Source organism: Sceloporus occidentalis, unplaced genomic scaffold (assembly GCF_023333645.1).
Source record: "Sceloporus occidentalis isolate IW3139 unplaced genomic scaffold, rSceOcc1.0.p SCAF_464, whole genome shotgun sequence".
Taxonomy (NCBI): Eukaryota; Metazoa; Chordata; class Lepidosauria; order Squamata; family Phrynosomatidae; genus Sceloporus; species Sceloporus occidentalis.
This window is the reverse complement of record NW_028317444.1, coordinates 97491-117654: the sequence shown is the minus strand read 5'-3', so window position 1 is coordinate 117654 and position 20164 is coordinate 97491. Positions and strand designations below refer to the sequence as shown.

Below are 20164 nucleotides of genomic sequence, written 5' to 3'. Positions count from 1 at the left end.
TATACCCTGCTGCCAACATATATTAATATTAGCCCCTACTGCCGATATATAGTATTAGTCCCTGCAGCCAATATTTATTGATAATAGGCCCTGCAGCCAATATATATTAATATTAGCCCCTGCTGCCGATATATATAAACATTAGTCCCAGCTTCCGATATATATTAATATTAGCCCCTGCAGCCAATATATATTAATATTAGACCCTGCTGCCAATATATATTAATATTAGACCCTGCTGCCAATATATTTGCCACACTGAATGCAGATCAGGGGAAGACAGCGAGAGTCAGTGCAGTGTTCCCTCCTTCTGACTGCACCGTGACATTGAGTGGTCCTCTCCCCTGTGATCATCCCCAGAGTCCCTTTGTCCCCTCATTCACTAAACCATAGCGCTCTTTTACTTACACCCTGTAGTTCAGGTATAGATCAAATAAACAACACATGGAAACAGCACACGCAACTGAATGAGATTTAAAAAAAACTTGTATTTGCAGGTATACATAAATAATGTATGGAAACATAGCATTGCAGGTATAAACCAACAGAACACACAAACCCAGCATTGCAGGTATATATCAACTGGAATTCACATGTACACTCAGCACTGAAGGTTTAGATCAAATAATCAACACATGGAAACAGCACTCCAGGTATTGATCAACTGAATAAGACATGCAAATCCTATATTTGCAGGTAAACATTAATAATGTATGGAAATATAGCCGATACAGATGAACAGAATGACACAAAACCCAGCTTTGCAGATATAAATCAATTGGAAATTACATATAAACTCTGCATTAAAGGTATAGATAAAACCCCCTAAATTACAGGCATAGATCACTGGTCACACACCCCAAAGCCAACCCTGGTGTCCACACTGCCCACATAGAACCTGACCAGCACCTAAGTTACACATTATGTCAACTTTGTCCCCAAACAGCTGAACGTACACCATTTTTGTCCCATAAAGACCTCTCCCTCCCAATCTATCCTATCTACCCCCTCTCCCTCCCAATCTATCCTATCTACCCCCTCTCCCTCCCTATCTACCACAACTGCCTCTCTATCTACCACATCTGCCTCCCAATCTATCCTATGTACCCCCCTCTCCCTCCCAATCTATCCTATGTACCCCCCTCTCCCTCCCAATCTATCCTATGTACCCCCCTCTCCCTCCCAATCTATCCTATCTACCCCCTCTCCCTCCCAATCAATCCTAACTATCCCCTCTCCCTCCCAATGTATCCCATCCACCCCCATCTCCCTCCCAATCTACCCCCTCTCCCTCCCAATCTATTCCATCTACCCCCCTCTCCCTCCCAATCTATCCCATCTACCCCCCTCTCCCTCCCAATCTATCCCATCTACCCCCCTCTCCCTCCCAATCTATCCCATCTACCCCCCTCTCCCTCCCAATCTATCCCATCTACCCCCTCTCCCTCCCAATCTATCCTATCTACCCCCTCTCCCTCCCAATCTATCCTTATCTACCCCTTCTCACTTCCTATCTACCTCTTCTGACTCTCTAACCCCCTCCTAACTTTCTAACCCCCCCCCTTTGAAGTTCACTTACCTTGGGCTTGTCCAGCGGTGAGATCGCGAGGTCTCTGTATCCCTGGTTCTGCCGGCTTCACTGCTGGGCGCTGGATATGACGACATATACCGGCGCTCGGCTTGAAATGCCGGCACTGTGAACCAGGAAGAGGCCTCGCGGTCGCGGAGAAGAGTGAGAGGCGCCGAACGGTTGCTGAGAACTTATTCCTCAGCAACCGCTCGGCGCCTTTCACTCTCTCCTCCGGGTCTATTAAAAAAAAAAAAAAAAGCCGGCGTTTCAATTGGGGGGGCACACCGGGGGGCACAGCATGATGTAGGGGGGGCCATGGCCCCCTCTGGCCCCCCCCTGCCGACGCCACTGTAGGCAGGGGGTAGGCAATCTTCGGCTATCCAGATGTTGTGAACTACATTTCCCTTGATGCTTTGCCAGCATTATGACTAAGAGCATTATGGGAGAGCCGAAGACTGCCTACCCCTGTGCTAGGGCAATGGGATGTAAGTTTTTTTTTTCTTTTTTTTAAATTATCTTTTTTAGAATTTATTTTTTTTTATTTTTTTTTAAATGGCACTGTTATCAGTGCAGTATGGTTAGAGGTCCTCTTAGGGACATTTTGAACATGTTATTTATGTCAGTGATGTAACAATGACATCACTTAGCTCACTTTATTGTTTGTTTTTTTATTATTTATTGTATTATTTTAGTGATTTTTATTTTGTTAAATCACTAACACTTTTTTTCTGTTTTTGTTTGGTTTCTCACCATGGTCTGCACCGATCACACTGTGATCTCCATGCAAGTCTCCATAGACTTGCATCGGGAATCACAGTGTCTGTGATCAGTGCCTCATTGGAGCGATCGGATATCCCTGCAGGGTCTAGACAGACCCTACTGGGGATATCTTGTCCTTACTGCTGACGTCACCCGGAAGGGAATGTCCGATCGTGTGATAGAGCATTTTAAACAGCTTTCCAGCGCTCGCGCCGGCAGCCATTACAGCAGATCTGGAAGCAGCTGACAGGGGGGAGTCCAGGCTGTCAAACGAGAAGACGTCAATGTCAATGCAAGAAGGTCAGGACGTATTGGTACGTCCATAAGGGTTTCTTGCAATGTGTTCTATGGACGTACCGGTATGTCCATAGGGGACTGAAGAGGTTAATGTTGAGTAAATTAATAGTGCAAATGGATGTGTGGGTAGTGATCAGGGCTGGCCTTAAGTGTTAAGGTGCCCTGTCTGTCCCTTGTCATAACCTCAGTGTCCACATGTCCCCTCCTTTACTTTGCCACGACTCTTTTCCTCACCCATTTTGTTCAGGTATGGATCAAATAAACAACACATGGAAACATAGAATTGCAGTTATAGATCAGCTGAATAAGACACAACCTCATCCCTGCAGGTATAGATCAATTTAAAATGATTTGGAATCTCGGCATTGACGGTACAGATAAAATAAATAATGCATGGAAACCCTAAATTGTGGGCAACCTAAAAAGCCAACCCTTGTACCTTGCACGCATATGACTTGCCCCAGTACCTAGATTGCATGCACACAGGACTAGTCTGAGCTCCCAGATTGCTCACACAAGACTTCCCACAGTTTGCACTACTTAGCATAGAAATGGTGTTTTGGGGAATTGCTTGATTCAATTAACATGTCTATAAATCACTCTAAGCTTGTTATTGTATCCATTAACTAGCACTAAGGAGTTGTCTGAAGCTTTAAAAGAGGCAACAAAAGAAGTCCACGAGGAAGCCGAGAACACAGCACTAATGAAGAAATTCCAGAAAGGGCTAGTCTCATTAAATGAATTCAAGGTAGGAATCTGAGTCCTAAACCTTTATTTTTGAGGTGCATCTTATGTGGCTAGTAAGCAAAGAAGTTTCTGTGATTATTTCCATTAAATACATACTACAGTTACTATAAATGCTATTTAAAATATTTTAGATGAATATATTGTAGATTTTCACACTGTATGTCATGAATATATTTAATTTTATTTTATAATGTATAAGACTAAAAACCAAAAAAGATAGTTACCTGCACACTATCCCAAATCACTATGCTTATTTAGACAATTTTTTTAGTTTCACTCCAATAGCCATTTAAAGTGAAAGCTCGCCTGCTACGTCACGGGAAAACCTCTTAGGCGTGTCCTACACTAAACAATTCACCTTGCTACTTTGAGCTAAAGGTAAAACTCTCTTAATGAGACAGAAAGGGGTATTCTCTAAACCCCTACACACTTATTAGCCCTTAATAGGGACCACATGGGGTGGGCAGCAGCATTTGGATCCTGGCTGTGACATACAAAATTGAAATAAAAACACATAGAAGAAAGCCCTTTGCTGAAACTCCCATCACTCTTGGGCGGCAGCAATGGCTATAGTATTCATCAGCCCAATATGCATAGAATAAACACCAAAAAAGCGCGCAGGTAACTATCTCAAATCCCTATGCTTATTTAGACAAATTGAGGTTTTTTAGTTTTTACTCCAATGGCCATTTAAAGTGGAAGCTCGCCTGCCACCTCACGGCAAACCTCTTAGGCGAGTCCTACACTGAACAATTCACCTTGCTGCTTTGAGCGAAAGGTAAAAATCTTTAGTGAGACAGAAAGGGGTATTGTTACAAATGCTGCCGCCCACCCCATGTGGTCCCTATTAAGAGTCTAATAAGTGTGTAGGGGTTCAGAGAATACCCCTTTCTGTCTCAGAGATAATTTAAAAGACGTTTTACGTATTTACTATGTATAAGCAGATTCCCTTTTCTGTTGAATACACTAATCACTTCAGGAACACCCCATAAATCTACTGATATCCTAAAGAGAATACTTGTCTACACCACATAAACCAAAAATAATATTGAAAGTTAATGTTTGCCTAAATCAAACTGCCTTCCTGACTCGCCTTACTGACATGAATCAGTAATAATTAGGTATAATTAAGAATATTGCCAGCAATATCTTCCTGACTTCAGTCTGAAGGCACCACCAGGGATCCTGCAGGTTCCATGTACACAGAAACTGAGAACACACATCTACGTTCCCTTAACTTAATGTCATCTAGGTCAACAGTGACATGAACATAGAGCATTCCGGTGCTTGGTAGGGAGAACACCCAGCTTACATTCTTGGTAGCTTAATGGAAACATTGAATGTTGTTTTGCACTTAAAGGCAGGTACTTCCTTGCACCAAGTTATTAACTGTGCAAACTATAATGTATACTTCATCCTACTGTTATATCACAGGCCTTTCCTTGTGTGTAAATATAATACAGATTTTCAGGTCCTCACGTACTGGCAATTACTACATCAATTTGTGCCCTATAAACCAAAATTATAGGTTTATATTATGATTTGTGATCATTATGATGAATAAGGATGTGTTTTGAGTGGCTGACTAAGCATTTTAACCTTTAGTGTAACTTCTTGTCTTTCAGCTAGTTATGTCCTCCCTATATTTTGTTTATGAAGCTCTAGAGGAGGAGATTGACAGGAATAAAGAAAATTCAGTCTTTGCCCCACTTTATTTTCCCTTGGAGCTCCATCGCAAGTATGCATTGGAACAGGATCTTGAGTATTTGTATGGACCACAGTGGAAGAACAAGATATTGTGTCCACAGTCCACAAAGAATTATGTGAACCGGATTTATCATGTTGGCCAAAAGCAGCCAGAGCTTCTAGTAGCCCATGCATATACACGTTACTTGGGTGACCTGTCAGGAGGACAGGTTCTAAAAAAGATTGCTCAGAAAACCTTTCAACTTCCAGCGACAGGCGAAGGGCTGGCTTTCTTTACGTTTGACCATGTTTCCAGTGCAACAAAATTCAAACAACTATATCGTTCTCGCATGAATTCCATTGAAATGGACATAGGTACCAAGCAACGAGTCTTAGAAGAAGCAAAAAAAGCCTTTTTGCTTAATGTGAAGGTACGAGAGAGATCACTGTTGAAGTTTAGATAAGCAACAATATTATGTTTATAACTATATATTGGGAGACAATTTATGTTTTACTGGTGGACAAATAATACACAATACATATTTAGCATGGATATTGGATGGAGACCCAACTTCCTCAGATTTATCCAGAGGATTTATCCATAGAGAGAAACAATGGTATGTCTATGAGCATGAATTCTGCATTTTATTATGATATGGACAGAAACAATAATTATTTTTGTCTCGCAAAATTCATTTTGTAGCTGGTATCAGGCTTTTCATATTTCCTAGTTAGGCTGCATATTATACATTGGAAGTTGGCCATCTGCATAATATCGGCAACTATGGCAGCCAACTAGAGTGGCAAATGCTGCGTAGAAGAGACATCTCTGTCCACCTCTGGAATAACAAGGTCGACTGGAGAGACAAACATTTGCCTTTTAGTGTAGAGGGCCATTAACTTGCTTAGAAGCTTTTAGTATGCCAAAAGAATGAAAGCAGGGTTCAATCCTGGAAGGGAATCAGGAATTGTGAGCATGTACAGTAACACCTAGTTTTTTTCTGAAAAACTCTGCTCAGTTCATTGAAATACAGGGATCAAATACAAATACAGAGGCAAATACTTTTTGCTTCGCGGACCTCTTGAAAAGAAAAAAATCGACATTGGAGCCCCAATAGGATATTAAGATAATGTTTTTTTTTGTCTTTACTTGAAAAAAATATTACACACAACACAATAAAATATTTAAATATAACACAAACGCTAAGCACTTGGATAAAGAGTATGTGTTTTATTGTCAGCTACACACAGATAATGTACAGGTTTTTGTACATCCATGCATATTATGGTCTGGCTTACAATTAAAAAAACATATAACTTGGAAACATAATGTACTTGTGGGTTTCATAATACTGAGGTAAAATAGCCTTTACATTTGGATATACTCAGGGGCGTACCTAGAGTATTTGGCACCTGGGGCGGATCCTGTATGTGGCACCCCCCCACACACTTTAAAACTGCATAGCTGCTATCGTTATATACTGGCACAGACATTGAAGGTGGTACAGCATAACACCTATCACTATATACTGAGGCAGACATTGACGGGGGTACAGCATTACACCTATCATTATATACCGAGGCAGACATTGACGAGGGTACAGCATAACCCCTATCACTATATACTGAGGCAGACATTGATGGGTACAGCATTACACCTATTACTATATACTGAGGCAGACATTCACGGGGTAGAGCATAACACCTATCACTATATACTGAGGCAGACAATGACAGTGGTACAGCATATCACCTATCACTATATACTGAGGCAGACATTGACAGTGGTACAGCGTAATCCCTATCACTATACACTGAGCCAGACATTGACAATAGTGCAGCATAACCCATATCACTATATACTAAGCCAAACATTGATGTGATATAGGCCTACCACTTCAGTGTCTGGCTTAGTAGGGATGCACCAAAATGAAAATTCTGGACCGAAACCAAAAATTCAGCATTTATTTGGCCAAAACCAAAAAAGACCCCCCCCACCCCATAAAAAAAATCTCACACTTTTATTAAAAGTAAGTAACACATCAAAATTGGACAAAAAAATAAAATAGCAATATATATATATATATATATAATTGTTAACAGCTATCATGCCCATGCATACTCAGGTTCTAGCATGTACTGGTTGCCTGGGCATGATAGGAGTGTGACTGTTGTTAGCAATCATATATATATATATATATATATATATATATTAATATTGTTATTATTATTATTGTTTACATGTGAACTCAGCACTGGAGGCATAGAATCAGACATACAAATCCCGTATTTGCAGATATACAATAATAATGTACGGAAACAGCATTGCAGGTATAGATCAACTAGAAATCACATAAAAACTAAGCAATAAAAGGTATAGATAAAACCCCCTAAATTACAGGCATATATCACAGATTGCACACCCCAAAGCAGGCGTCCACATTGCCCACGTAGAACCTGACCAGCACCCAAATTACACACACACATAGGACGTGCCATCTTTGTCCCCAAATAGCCCAGCATGAGTCAGCATTGTTCCCAAACAGCCGAGTGTACGCCATCTTTGTCCCATAAACACGCTACCTGTGCCATCTTTGTCCCATAAACACCCTGCCTGTGCCATTTTTGTCCCATAAACACCCTGCTTATACCATCTTTGCCTTTTTGACAAATCAACTATACACCTATTATTAAAACAAACACTTTTACAGTCACTCACTAATTCACTTTCATTCACACAATCATTTATTCTTTCACACAAATTATTTACACATATTCATTGATGCATTCTCACAAATTCATTAATTCTCTCACTCATTCACACAATTCATCGACACATTAATCCTTTCATTTTCTCTCTCTCATTCTGACTCTTTATTTCAATATTCTTGCTACCCTCCTTTCTCTCTATCTACCCATTCTTACCCCCTTCTGCCCTATCTACCCCTATCCCCCCGTCTCACTCCCTCCTAACTATCTACCCCCTCCTAACTATCTACCCTTTCCCCCCTTTGAAGTTCACTTACCTTTCAGGAGTCCTGCGGTGGGGGTGCAAGGCCTCTGTCTCCCAGCTCTACCACTGTATGGAACAGTATAGAGTGATGGGAGTTATGATGTACTTTAGAGCATAATTATAGAATGAAAAAGACATTGGAAATGGTACAGCATAACACCCATCACTATCACACATTTACCAATCCACACATACCAATCCACACATACCAATCCTCAGATTCCACACATACCAATCCAGATTTACCAATCCACAGATTCCACACATACCAATCTACATTTACCAATCCACACATACCTGTGGATTGGTATGTGTGGATTGGTAAATGTGGATTGGTATGTGTGGAATCTGTGGATTGGTAAATCTGGATTGGTATGTGTGGAATCTGTGGATCCACACATACCAATCCACACATACCAATCCACATTTACCAAGCCACACATACCAATCCACAGATTCCACATATACCAATCCACACATACCAATCCTCAAATTCCACACATACCAATCCAGATTTACCAATCCACAGATTCCACATTTACCAATCCACACATACCAATCCACACATACCAATCCTCAGATTCCACACATACCAATCCAGATTTACCAATCCACAGATTCCACACATACCAATCCACATTTACCAATCCACATTTACAAATCCACAGATAATCTGTGGATTGGTATGTGTGGATTGGTATGTGTGGATTGGTATGTGTGGATTGGTATCTGTGGATTGGTATGTGTGGAATCTGTGGATTATTATGTGTGGATTGGTATGTGTGGAATCTGTGGATTGGTAAATCTGGATTGGTATGTGTGGAATCTGTGGATGCACACATACCAATCCACATTTACCAATCCACACATACCAATCCACAGATTCCACACTTACCAATCCACACTTACCAATCCACATTTACCAATCCACACATACCAATCCACTCTTACTGTCACTCTCACTGATTTCCTACCTTTCTTCTTTTCTTCTTACACCAATCAGCTACTTTTCTTCCTCTTCGCTCTGCTTCTTCTGTCTTCTTCCGGGTTCCGAGGGCACGGACAGCGGTGGGCGCGGCTTCAGTGTTGTGTGCCGGGATCTGACAACAAACCCCGGTGCACAGCAGCTGTTGCCGCGCGGATCGCAAGGGAGCAGTATCAGAGGTCTTTAACAGACCTCCGGCTCCCTTGAGTAATTTTAAGCCGGTAGGGGTCCGTCTCTGGAGGGGTGCCGGCAAGTTGGCACCCCCCTGATGAGCGGCACCCGATGCAGACCGCCCCCCCCCCCGCTAGGTACGCTACTGGATATACTATAAGAATGCTAATATTCTAACATACATGAGGTATGCATCAAGGAAAAACTGGTTAATGTTGTGTTTATTTATGTATGTGGGGGAACAATTTGGTAGTCTGTAAAGTGTTTGTATGAATTATTGTACTTTCATTGTTTCTCAGGTTTTTGAAGAACTGCAGAATTTATCAGAGTATATGAAAACTGAAATTTCAATGTTAAGAAACAGAGTACCCAACAGAGTAAATGGTAAGACAAGCCAGTGATTTCTTATCAACTACTGAATAGAGCTGAAGTTGTTACAATACAACCAAAGGCTGCCTGGCAAGGTTGTAAAAGTAATATACACTTCCCATTAAAATTATAATATAAGTACCATATAAGTGTGTTGCATGTTTTTGTATTAAAAATTGTGGTTACGTAAAATGTAATTTTATTATAAATATAGATGATTAATCATGTAAACTAAAGTAACATAAGCAGTTCTAGGAAGAAGCATCAACAATGTAGAAAAAAAATATTGGTTTGATTTTCTTTTTTTTTTTTTTATAAATCAAAGTTTATTTTCGTTTTTCAACAAGTATACAAAACAGGAGGAAGACATGGAGGAAGGGGAGGGGGGAGGTGGGGGGCACATCGCTGATATGAACAGTGATACATCTCAAAGTCCTGACACCGCAGGAGAGGCCACAGAACAAGAACGGTAAGTACGAAAGCAGCCTAGTCAAGCCAGCCAAACAATAATGAGAAATCAGCACAATAGAAGCTGAGAGGAGGGGTCCGCCAGGAACTGGGACCAGTAAAACCAGGTACGACAATGCCTTTCACCAAGACTATCGGACCTGGCCACCAGCTCCTCCAGTTCCCTAACATTCTCAACCCGCAGCACCCATTCCCGTATAGAAGGCGGAGACGTCTCTCCCCAGTGTAGGGGGATCAGGGCTTTAGCTTCAGTGAGCAGATGCCTGACCACGGAGCGCCTGTACACGGAGACCGGAAGGGAGGTGAGATGCAGCAGATAATTAGCAGGGGCAAAAGGAGGTGGGGAATCGGTAAAACGATGAAGGATACCATGAATAGTTTTCCAAAAAGGGACAATCAGAGGACAGTCCCACCAAATATGAAGCACCATCCCCACCGACTGCCCACACCTCCAACACGCGCTCGAACGATCAGGAAACATAGCATGCAATCTGGTCGGCGTACGATACCAACGCGACAAAAATTTGAATGACAGCTCCTGGGATCTAGAGTTAAGGGAACAACCGTGTGTCAAAGTAAAAATCTTGCCCCACTGCGCCGCAGTAAGCGAGATAGCAAGCTCCGTCTCCCATTTACCCACATAAGCTGGCAGAGGGAGACCATCGACGCGCAACAGCAACTGGTACAGTAAAGAAATGCCATGGGGAGGTAGTGCATCCCTGGAGTGCAACGCCTCAAAGGGGGTGAGTTCCCTAAGAAGGTGATGTTTCTGTGGAATGGAAGCAACATAATCGCGCAACTGCAGGTATTGGAGAACCTGAAGAGCGGTGGGGGCAGCCATAGGGAAAAGGACAGAAAGGGGCCGGAGCCTATGACCTTGCATATAGGAGCATAGTGTTGGAGAGTCGTGGGATGTTGATCCCAAGAAAGCACCCCCGGACACACCCGGGGGAAAGTCCGGGTTATAATGAAGTGGAGTCTTGGGCGAGGGGTAAGTCAGCAGCCGGCACTTGCGAGAGACAGAGTGTAGAACCTGCAAGGTTGCTAAAACAAAAGGATTATCCTCCACCTGCCTCCGAGCCACTGACGGAACCAGCCAGGTAAGCACCTGTATCGGTACCGAGCAGGCACACGCCTCCAAAGACACCCACAACTTATGGGAAGGGCGATACGTCCACTCCAGAGATCTCAAGAGATGGCAAGCAGAGTAATAAGAACGGAGGCAAGGTAACCCCAGACCCCCTTCCACCTTGGGTCTCTGCAATAAAGCCATGGCCAACCTAGGGGATTTTTTCGCCCAAATAAATGAAAGAAACAGCGATTGCAACGTCGAGAAGAAGGACCTCGGCAGAACTATTGGTAAGGCCTGCAAAAGATACAATATGCGGGGAAGAACGTTCATTTTAAGAGCGTTAACTCTACCAACCCAAGAAACAATCAAGGACCCCCATGATCGAAGGTCCCGGCGAATCGTATCCAGCAAAGGGGGAAAATTGAACCTATATAAAAGAGAGAAGTCTACAGTCAACCAGACCCCCAGGTGTCGCAGTGCTTGAGCACACCATCGGAAGGGGAAGGAGGAGGTCAAGGAGTCCACCTCCGCCCTAGGAAGGGAAATGTTCAATATCTCAGATTTTGCTAAGTTAACTTTCAAATTAGAAAGACCACCATAAAGCCGAAATTCATCCAGAAGCACAGGGAGCGAAATGCGGGGAGTCGTAAGCGTAAATAACATGTCGTCCGCAAAAGCTACCGTTTTATGCTGTATGCCGCCACACAAGACCCCTGAAATATTCGGATTAGCACGTACCGCCTCCAGAAAGGGTTCTAGAGAAAGGACAAAGAGCATTGGGGAGAGCGGGCAGCCCTGCCTAGTGCCGTTGGAGATAGGAAACGAGGGGGAAAGCACACCATTAATGCGAACCCTAGCAGAAGGCTTAGAATACAAAGCCGATACCCAACCCATCATATGAGGACCCAACCCCACCTCCCGGAGCACCGCGAGCATAAATGTCCAGTCGAGCCGGTCAAAAGCTTTTTCGGCATCCGTAGAAAGCAGGACAGAGCCAGTCCCCGAACGCTTAGCCAAGTGAATAAGATTCACAGCACGGAGAGTCCCATCCCTGCATTCCCTGCCAGACACGAAGCCCGATTGATCAGGATGGATCAATGCCGGGAGGAACCTACCCAAACGCATAGCCAAAATCTTTGAGAATAGCTTCAGATCCACATTCAACAGGGAGATAGGCCTATAGCTACCGCAGAGATCTGCGTCCCTCCCCTCCTTCGGAATCACTGCTATCGTAGCCGCCAAAGTATGGGGATGAAAGCATTCCCCCTTCAAAATAGAATTGAACACAGAAATCAAGTGGGGACCCAAAATGTCAAAAAACGTTCTATAGTAGGGTAAGGATAGACCATCCGGGCCCGGACATTTACCGGATTTAGAAAGCTTAAGTGCCCTGGACAGTTCATCCAGAGAGATCGGAACCTCCAACTGCTCAGAATCCGACGGGGGCAGGCGACGGGGCAAGTATCGGGACAAATATTGAGAAATAGCCAAGCTACGCGCCTACGCATCACCAGAGGAGTCATGCGTAGGAGAACGGTTGTATAGGTTAGAATAAAAGGCCACAAATTCGAGCGCGATTTCCGACGGCAAGGTGCCCCCAGTAGAACGAATTTTGGGTATATAGGAAAGTTGGCGTCTCCGGCGCAGAGCGCGGGCCAAGTATTTCCCCGGCTTGTTACCGTGTTCATAAAAGATGGCCTTAAGGCTAGCGAAAGATCTCTGAGCCTGGGCATTAAGGATAGCAGCGAGTTCCGCTCGGAGTGCGAGTAGACGCGCAAAATCAGCAGCCAGCATCGTGTCCTTATGCGCCCTTTCCAACCTCTCTATTTGCAAATACAGATCGCTAAGTTTTTGAGCATGGGCCCTCTTTTTGTCAGCCCCCAATTTGATAAGCTGGCCGCGGACAACACATTTATGCGCTTCCCATATTGTAGGAAGAGGCAGATCCGGAGTCACGTTGGACAAAAAATAGTCACGCAAGGTCTCGGCGGTAGCTGCCGAAGCAAGGGTATCATTGAGCAAAGACTCGTTCAGTCTCCAAGCGCTCTGGGTAGGTCGAGTCAGGGGAGACTTAAGCGACAAAGACAGGGGAGCATGGTCAGACCACGTTATGGTCCCATATTTGGCTGTCTGCAGGAGAGGGAGATGATAATGAGTAATAAACAGACAGTCAATGCGAGAGTACCGATTGTGCGGAATAGAATAAAAACTAAAATCCTTGTCAGAAGGATGAAGGGCCCTCCAACAATCCACCAATCTCTCGGACGTGAGCAAAGAATGGACACGCTGCAGGACATGAGAGGGAGTCTGAGAGACCCCTGCGGACGGATCCAACCTTGGAGATAGAGCTATATTAAGGTCCCCACCGAAAATTAAAAGTCCCTCCTGAAATTGACGCAGGTCCCGAAACGTTTTAGAAAGCCACAAGTGTTGCCCAGTATTAGGGACGTAAACATTAGCAAACGTGTACCAGGCACCAGCAAACTTACCCTTCACAAAGAGGAATCTTCCCCCCGGATCCGCTAAATAAGCAACATCAGTGAGCGGGAAATACCGTGAAAACAAAATAGCAACGCCCTTCGATTTAGAGTGCGGAGTGTTACTGAAATAGGCAACAGGGTAGTCCCGTGACCCCAGGTTAGGATGAGAACCCTCCCTAAAATGAGTCTCCTGAACAAACGCAACAGAAACACGTTGACGCCTCAAATCCCTAAGCAGAATTGAACGTTTTTCAGGGACATTAAGCCCCTTTGCATTGATGGAGAGGACAATGAGATTGGTAGGCTGAGAAGTCATAGTGGAGGAGGAAAGCAGTGGGAGGCAGATCTCCCTCCGTATCTCAAAACAGTACCCCCAAGGGGAAGGTAGAAGGGAAAAGGAGGAGCAGGGAAGAGAAAACTAGGACAAGGAGAGACAACCAAAACGGGAACAAGGGTTGTAAACAACCCAACCAATATACCAGTGACGTCTGCCGGTAGGGACACTGAAGAACAATGGACTACCAACACAGAACTGACGCCTACGGTAGGAGGCAGAGCAACCACCAGAGAAGTGGTAGGAAAGTATAAGAACCAATGAGTGAGAAAGGCTCACCAGTACCCAGCAAACCACAAAACTCTCAACAGAAGAGTTGACAATACCTAACACCCAAAAAAAAAAAACCCACAAACCCCCCCCCCCTACACAGGAACGAGCACGGTGGCAAAAACGAGACGCACCCAAAGGGAGACCAAAAGGCGCAATCATACGAGAGACAGCGGGGTCGCCAAGAGGAGACCACCCGGGAGGGGGGGGCAGAAGGAAGCACAGGACCATACCAGGAGACAAAAGCATACACTCCCTCAACTCCCGCAGGACCCATCAAATCCCCTCCCCCACCCCCCCCCACGTCCCAAGAGCGACGGCGCAGGGAAGCAGAGCCACCCCACACCAATAAGAGCAGAGAAAATTGAAGAGGAAAAAGAAACAATAATAACAATAATAATAAAGTAAATAAATAAAAGAAATAATAATAAAAAAAATATATATATATAATAAAAAATCAAAAACCCCATAAAACATGTGCATGAAAAGCAAACAAACAAACATGTCCCCGACACCATGAAGAACTCACACATCCCACACCAGGCAGTCCCCAAGGAAAGACACAAGAGTCACCTAATGGCAAGGGCGACACAGTCCCAGCGCTAGCCTGAGTCTAGAGCGAAATGCAGAGGCGCAGTCGAGAGGTAGAGTCAAAAGACCTCAACTGCAGAGCCATCAACTAGGTCGAGGACAGAGCTGGGAGCCCAAAGGTAGGGGCGCACAGACACAGAGAGAAAGGTCCCCAGAGTAGACGATCACTCCTCTGCGGTCGTAGCTGCATGAGCGGCCAAGGCTTGTATCCCACGGCGAGAAGGACGAGCAGCATCCAACCTCCCAAATCTCCGAGACCTCGGACCTCGAGGTTCAGCAGGACGATCCCCGGGCAAATCAGGCAGGCTCCAGTCAGAGATCTGGATGTCAGGCAGGCGTAGATCCCGGAGGAAGGTCGACAATTCCCGGTGGTATCGGAGAGAGAAGGTAGCGTCCCCAGACCGGACGTTGAGGCTGAAGCGGTATCCCCAAAAATATTGTAGTCCGCGTCTCCGGAGCTCAGTGGTTAGAGGGCGCAATACCCTACGAGATTGGAGGGTGATATCGGAGAGATCCTGGTAAAAGGTGATGTCAGAGCCATTGTAGGGCCAGGAGCCCACTTCGCGCGCTCTGCGCATAATTTGCTCTTTTAGTCAAAAATCCGTGACGCAGCAAATGACATCCCTCGGAGGTGAGTTCGGGGGACCTCGTGGTCGCAAAGCCCTGTGGGCCCTATCCAGTCGGATCACTACGTCTGGCGGACGTTCCAGCAGGCTGTTAAACAGGAGTTGCAGGAGATTCTCAACATCCTCAGGCACACGGGGGTCAGGTTCAGGCAATCCTCGGATACGGATGTTGTGGCGCCGGCCCCTGTTGTCGAGGTCTTCCAAACGGCGCCGGTATTCGGCTAAATAGTAAGCATGCTGAGCGGAAGCCTGCGTAAGTGCCGCCGTTTGTTGGGCATGTTGAGCAGCGGTCGCTTCCTGCGTCGCGAGCCGGCTTTCCACTCTAGTTAGTTCCGTCCGAAGGCCCGCAATGGCGTCGGCCACGGTGAGCTTGAGCTCTGAGATCAGGGTGGAAAAATCCTCGCGCCAAGGAGCTGAAGAAAAAAGCTGTCGGACGTCCGCCGAGCAGGTAAGTGCGGGTGAGGCCACAGACGGGGTATCGACATCCCTATCCCCCGAGTCACGGGAGCTCGAGGGTGACGCGACCTCGTGGTCTGCAGACGGCTGTGAGGCCAACACCGCTGGGGCGCGAAAATACTCCCGGAGGGAAGGGAGAGACGACGCGGCGCCATCCCCTGCCGATGACTGGGTCGAGGACTGTCGTCTGTTGCGAACCATATCGAAAAAAAAAGGGGGTATGTGCTAGTGAAACTGGGTAACCGACGGAGCTCAAGTCTCAAGCGACCATCTTCCCCAACAGTTAGCCACGCCCTCGTTTGATTTTCAATAGTTATGATTAAGATATCTTCATTTTTGTACAATTATTATCATCATTAGTCTTGTCATATCAAAATATAATATGGCAATAAAATATTTGCTATTCAGTATATTTTTTCTGCTGAAAAACATGCTTCATATCTTTCAGGTATCCCTTGTGTTTTCTTCTTTTTACACTTTATTTGGCAAACACTGAAAAAGATGTAAAGTTACATATTTTGTTATGAGCTAATAGCCGCCACAAGAAACATACAGATATACCGCATTTGCCCGAATATAGGCCGCACTTTTTCCTATATTCGGGGTCTTGCGCAGGAATGCGCAATTCATATCGCCCGAAGCCCGGGACATGCAGTTCCGGGTGCCGGGCAGGCAGCAGGGTTAGGATACAGATCCCCCGCAGCGGGGCAGGAGACCTGTATCCTACTCTCTGATACGCTCTGACAGCCTACCCTGTCGGCACTTCCTACGGGGGAGTGCCGGCATGGGAGATTGTCTAAGCGCATCGTGCAGGCGTTCACCGGCTGCGGCGATGAGCATGAATGACCTCCGCTGCCGGCACGTCTGCTCAATGTGCTTTAACAATCTCCCTTGCCGGGAATTCCCACAGGCAAGGGAGATTGTTAAAGCACATCGTGCAGACGTGCCGGCAGCGGAGGTTGTTTACGTGCATCGTCGCAGCCGGTGAACGTCTGCACGATGCGCTTAGGCATTCTCCCGTGCCGGCGGAAGCGCCGGCACCAGAAGTTGTCTACGCGTATTGCGTAGGTGTCCCCTGCCGGCCCCGCAAGACACACGGGAGTCTGCTTTGGTAAGTCGTGGGGGGGCACATCTTGGGAGCAGAGTGGCAGCATATCTTGGGGGGGCGGGGGGCAGAGTGGCAGCATGTCTCGGGGGAGGGCAGAGTGGCAGTATATATATTGGGTGGAGGGCAGAGTGGCAGCATATCTATTCTACGGTTATGCAACTAAGAAACATTTTTCCTTAGAAAAGCACCTAACTTTTAGGGTGCGGCCTATCTTCGGGTACGGCCTATAACCGAGCCAATACGGTATTTGTTTGAAGAAGTACTTTAAATAACGCAAACTTTTTCCCATATCCCACAGGCCAATGATGAAGAGGGAGCACATGATGGGGTCCATACTCCTCTAATAGGGCTTAAGTGTATTTTTACCCCCTCACCCCAAAAGCGCAACTTTTATTTTAACCCTCTCATCCCACTGGAAACCAGATGGGGGTGAGGGAGAGGCACAGTTTGGGGTCCTTGCCTTCCAAACGAAAGGGCTTATATTGGTTAATATACCCCCTCATTTTTTTTCTTACCTTAACCCAATGTGAACAGAGCTGGGAAGGGCAGACAATCATCATTTAATTTACTTGGATGTCAGGTGACTCACATGTCAACTTGCAAGCTCCATCGACTCACAGGCAACTTGTAGGTTAATTCATTTGCAAGCTGGCTGCAAACTCTTGTACACTAGAATACACTCACATCTCTTGGATTTTTTGCACAAAATGCCTCACAACGTCCAGTTACTGGTAAAGATCTTTCTTCAATTTAAGCTAGCATTGAAAACATAGCATTTCGGACCCATTGCATACACTGTATCATGTTTATAAATATGTGAAAGAGAGATTATTTAAAATGTAACTTTTATTGTCACATCATAGTATAATAGGAACACACAATTCCTTAATACACAAACACTGGAAAAAATAATAAACTAAAACTAAGAGCATAAATTCCTGAAAGAAAAACAATTATTCTGGCTCATAAAGCCTATTTACAAAATGGATGTGGATTGCTTAAGAGAGGATTGAATTTTTTTTTTCCCTCGTCACCCTGGATAGTATTAGGTTATATCTGTGTGTAGGAGCAATAGTCGGTTTTTGGGAAGAAAACAAAAACAACATTACACACTGAAAAGCTACACAAACTGTCACGGGGTCAGGTAGCAGGGGAGGATCCAACTATGCAGATATATGGTCGTAGCGTAGTCCAGTCAAAAGAGCAACGGCAAACAGCGAGGTCAAAACGTATCTGAGGTCGAGGCAGGCAGATAAGAGGCAAAACGGTATAACAGGTCCGAGGTCGAGGCAGGCAGATAGGAGGCAAAACGGTATAACAGGTCCGAGGTCGAGGCGGGCAGATCAGAATCGTAGTCAAAAGAGCAGGCAAGGGTCGGTACACAAGGCAAGGTAATGTCACAAGGAACAGCACACCCCAAAAAGCAATAAACTTTGAACGGGTACAGCAGATAAAACAAATGGCCTTTAAATAGGGAAATGTCTACTCACAATGAGGCCGCGGCGTGACGTGCGCCGCGTGCGTGACGTCATCGCGGCAGCCTTCCTATCCGCGATCCCGGGGGGGGGGGGGTGACGCGCCTGCACTTCCCTGGCGAGCAGGCGCAAGCCCGAGTGACGTGGAGGCAGGGCTTCCCTGCCGGCGTCCGGTTGCGGTGAAGCCGCGACCGTACGGCGTCATCGACGGGCGCGCCGCCGGGATCCCCTGGCGTGCGCGTCGCGGCGGCGCGCGTGACGCCCAGCCGACATCGGGTCGCGGCGGGGACGGAGCCGCGACCCCGACGTGACCGCGCGGCGTCAGCGGCAGGACGGAGGGAGCTGCCGCGAGCACGCGAGGTAAGTGCCGCGGCGGCTCTCGTGACACAAACATACATAAATTAATATCAATCAATTTTGATTAACAAAGAGCATAAGAGATAAGTTTGGTGGGAGTTGTAGTCCTCCAAAGTGGATACACTACAGGTGATGTTTCTCTTTTTTGTTTTGTCATATATGGACAAACAATGGCGATTTTGTTTTGTTATTTGACCTTTTGCCTTAAGCTAAGCATCTATGGATAGCTTAACTAATAAAAAACATAACGAGAATAGAATAAAACGATGTCAGTATGGTGATATTCCTGTTATTCTTAGTGTTGACCATTATGTATTGCTTATTGACAGGAGACTTCGGTATCATGACGCAAAGCAGTGAAACAAAGATCTCCAAACAAAGAAATTCTATGTTGTTTCTCCGCTGGACTGTCATTGCAGGACTTGCACTAGTAACGTTTGTGGGATTATATATTTTGTAAGAAGATACATTTAGCCATTTAATTAAATGCTTAACAAAGTAAATACTTGTTAATTCAGTTGTTTTCCCATTAGACTTAAATTAAACATAAGTTAAAACCCTGTTTAGAAGTTTATTAACAAATATAGTATGTAGTAATATAGTATGTAGTATAGGGAAATTAATTGAAAAATGGGAACATGACAGACTAATAATAATAATTTATATTTGATAAATATTATTATTATTATTGTTTTATATAGTGCCATCAAATTCCGTAGCGCTGTACAATGGGTAGACAGGACATAACAAGTAGTATGAAACATAACAAATTGACTAACACAGACAACAGGTGACGAGGGCCCTGCTCAAACGAGCTTGCAGTCTAGAGGATAGAATATTATTATTAAATATAGTAATATTTATATAGTGTTAACACTTTGTTAGACACATTCAAAGGGAATGGCAAAGCTAGAAGTGAATTATGTATTGATACATTAGGTAAAGAGTGCCCTTCTCACAAGCTTGCAATGTGGAGATACAAAGATTTAACTACTGTAGCTGCTCAGACTAGAAGATTAATTTCTTACAATGCCAGGTGTAATTTGACAGGTTTTTAAAAAACCTGTGATGCTACACAGCAGGATTATGCTACATGTACAGCACAGTGGATAAGATCGTGATATATAAATAAATAATAACAATAATAACAACAACACATGTTCAGTAAAATCATTAATGGTTCATGAAACATTATAGTGAGAAAACAAGTTCATAGAAGAAGATGTAGAGTAATATCAACTTTCTTTATATCATTGAGCCTTCAGGTATGTAGAGACAGTTCTGTTTTCCTTACATGTTACTAAACTTGTAATTATTTGAGGTAATTACA

The 20164-nt window shown here is 44.8% G+C and overlaps 1 protein-coding gene across 1 annotated transcript in view; it reads left to right on the top strand.

The window, feature by feature from the left end:
• LOC149271750 (heme oxygenase 1-like) overlaps positions 1-12617 on the top strand; it is a 28106-nt gene extending 15489 nt beyond the window's left edge. The window contains exons 2-5 of the mRNA XM_089507146.1: positions 3257-3374; positions 4999-5490; positions 9528-9612; positions 12514-12617. Of these exons, the coding sequence (XP_089363272.1) occupies positions 3257-3374; positions 4999-5490; positions 9528-9612; positions 12514-12617 (799 nt within the window). The remainder of the gene's footprint in view (positions 1-3256; positions 3375-4998; positions 5491-9527; positions 9613-12513) is intronic.
• The last annotated feature ends 7547 nt before the right edge of the window (positions 12618-20164 follow it).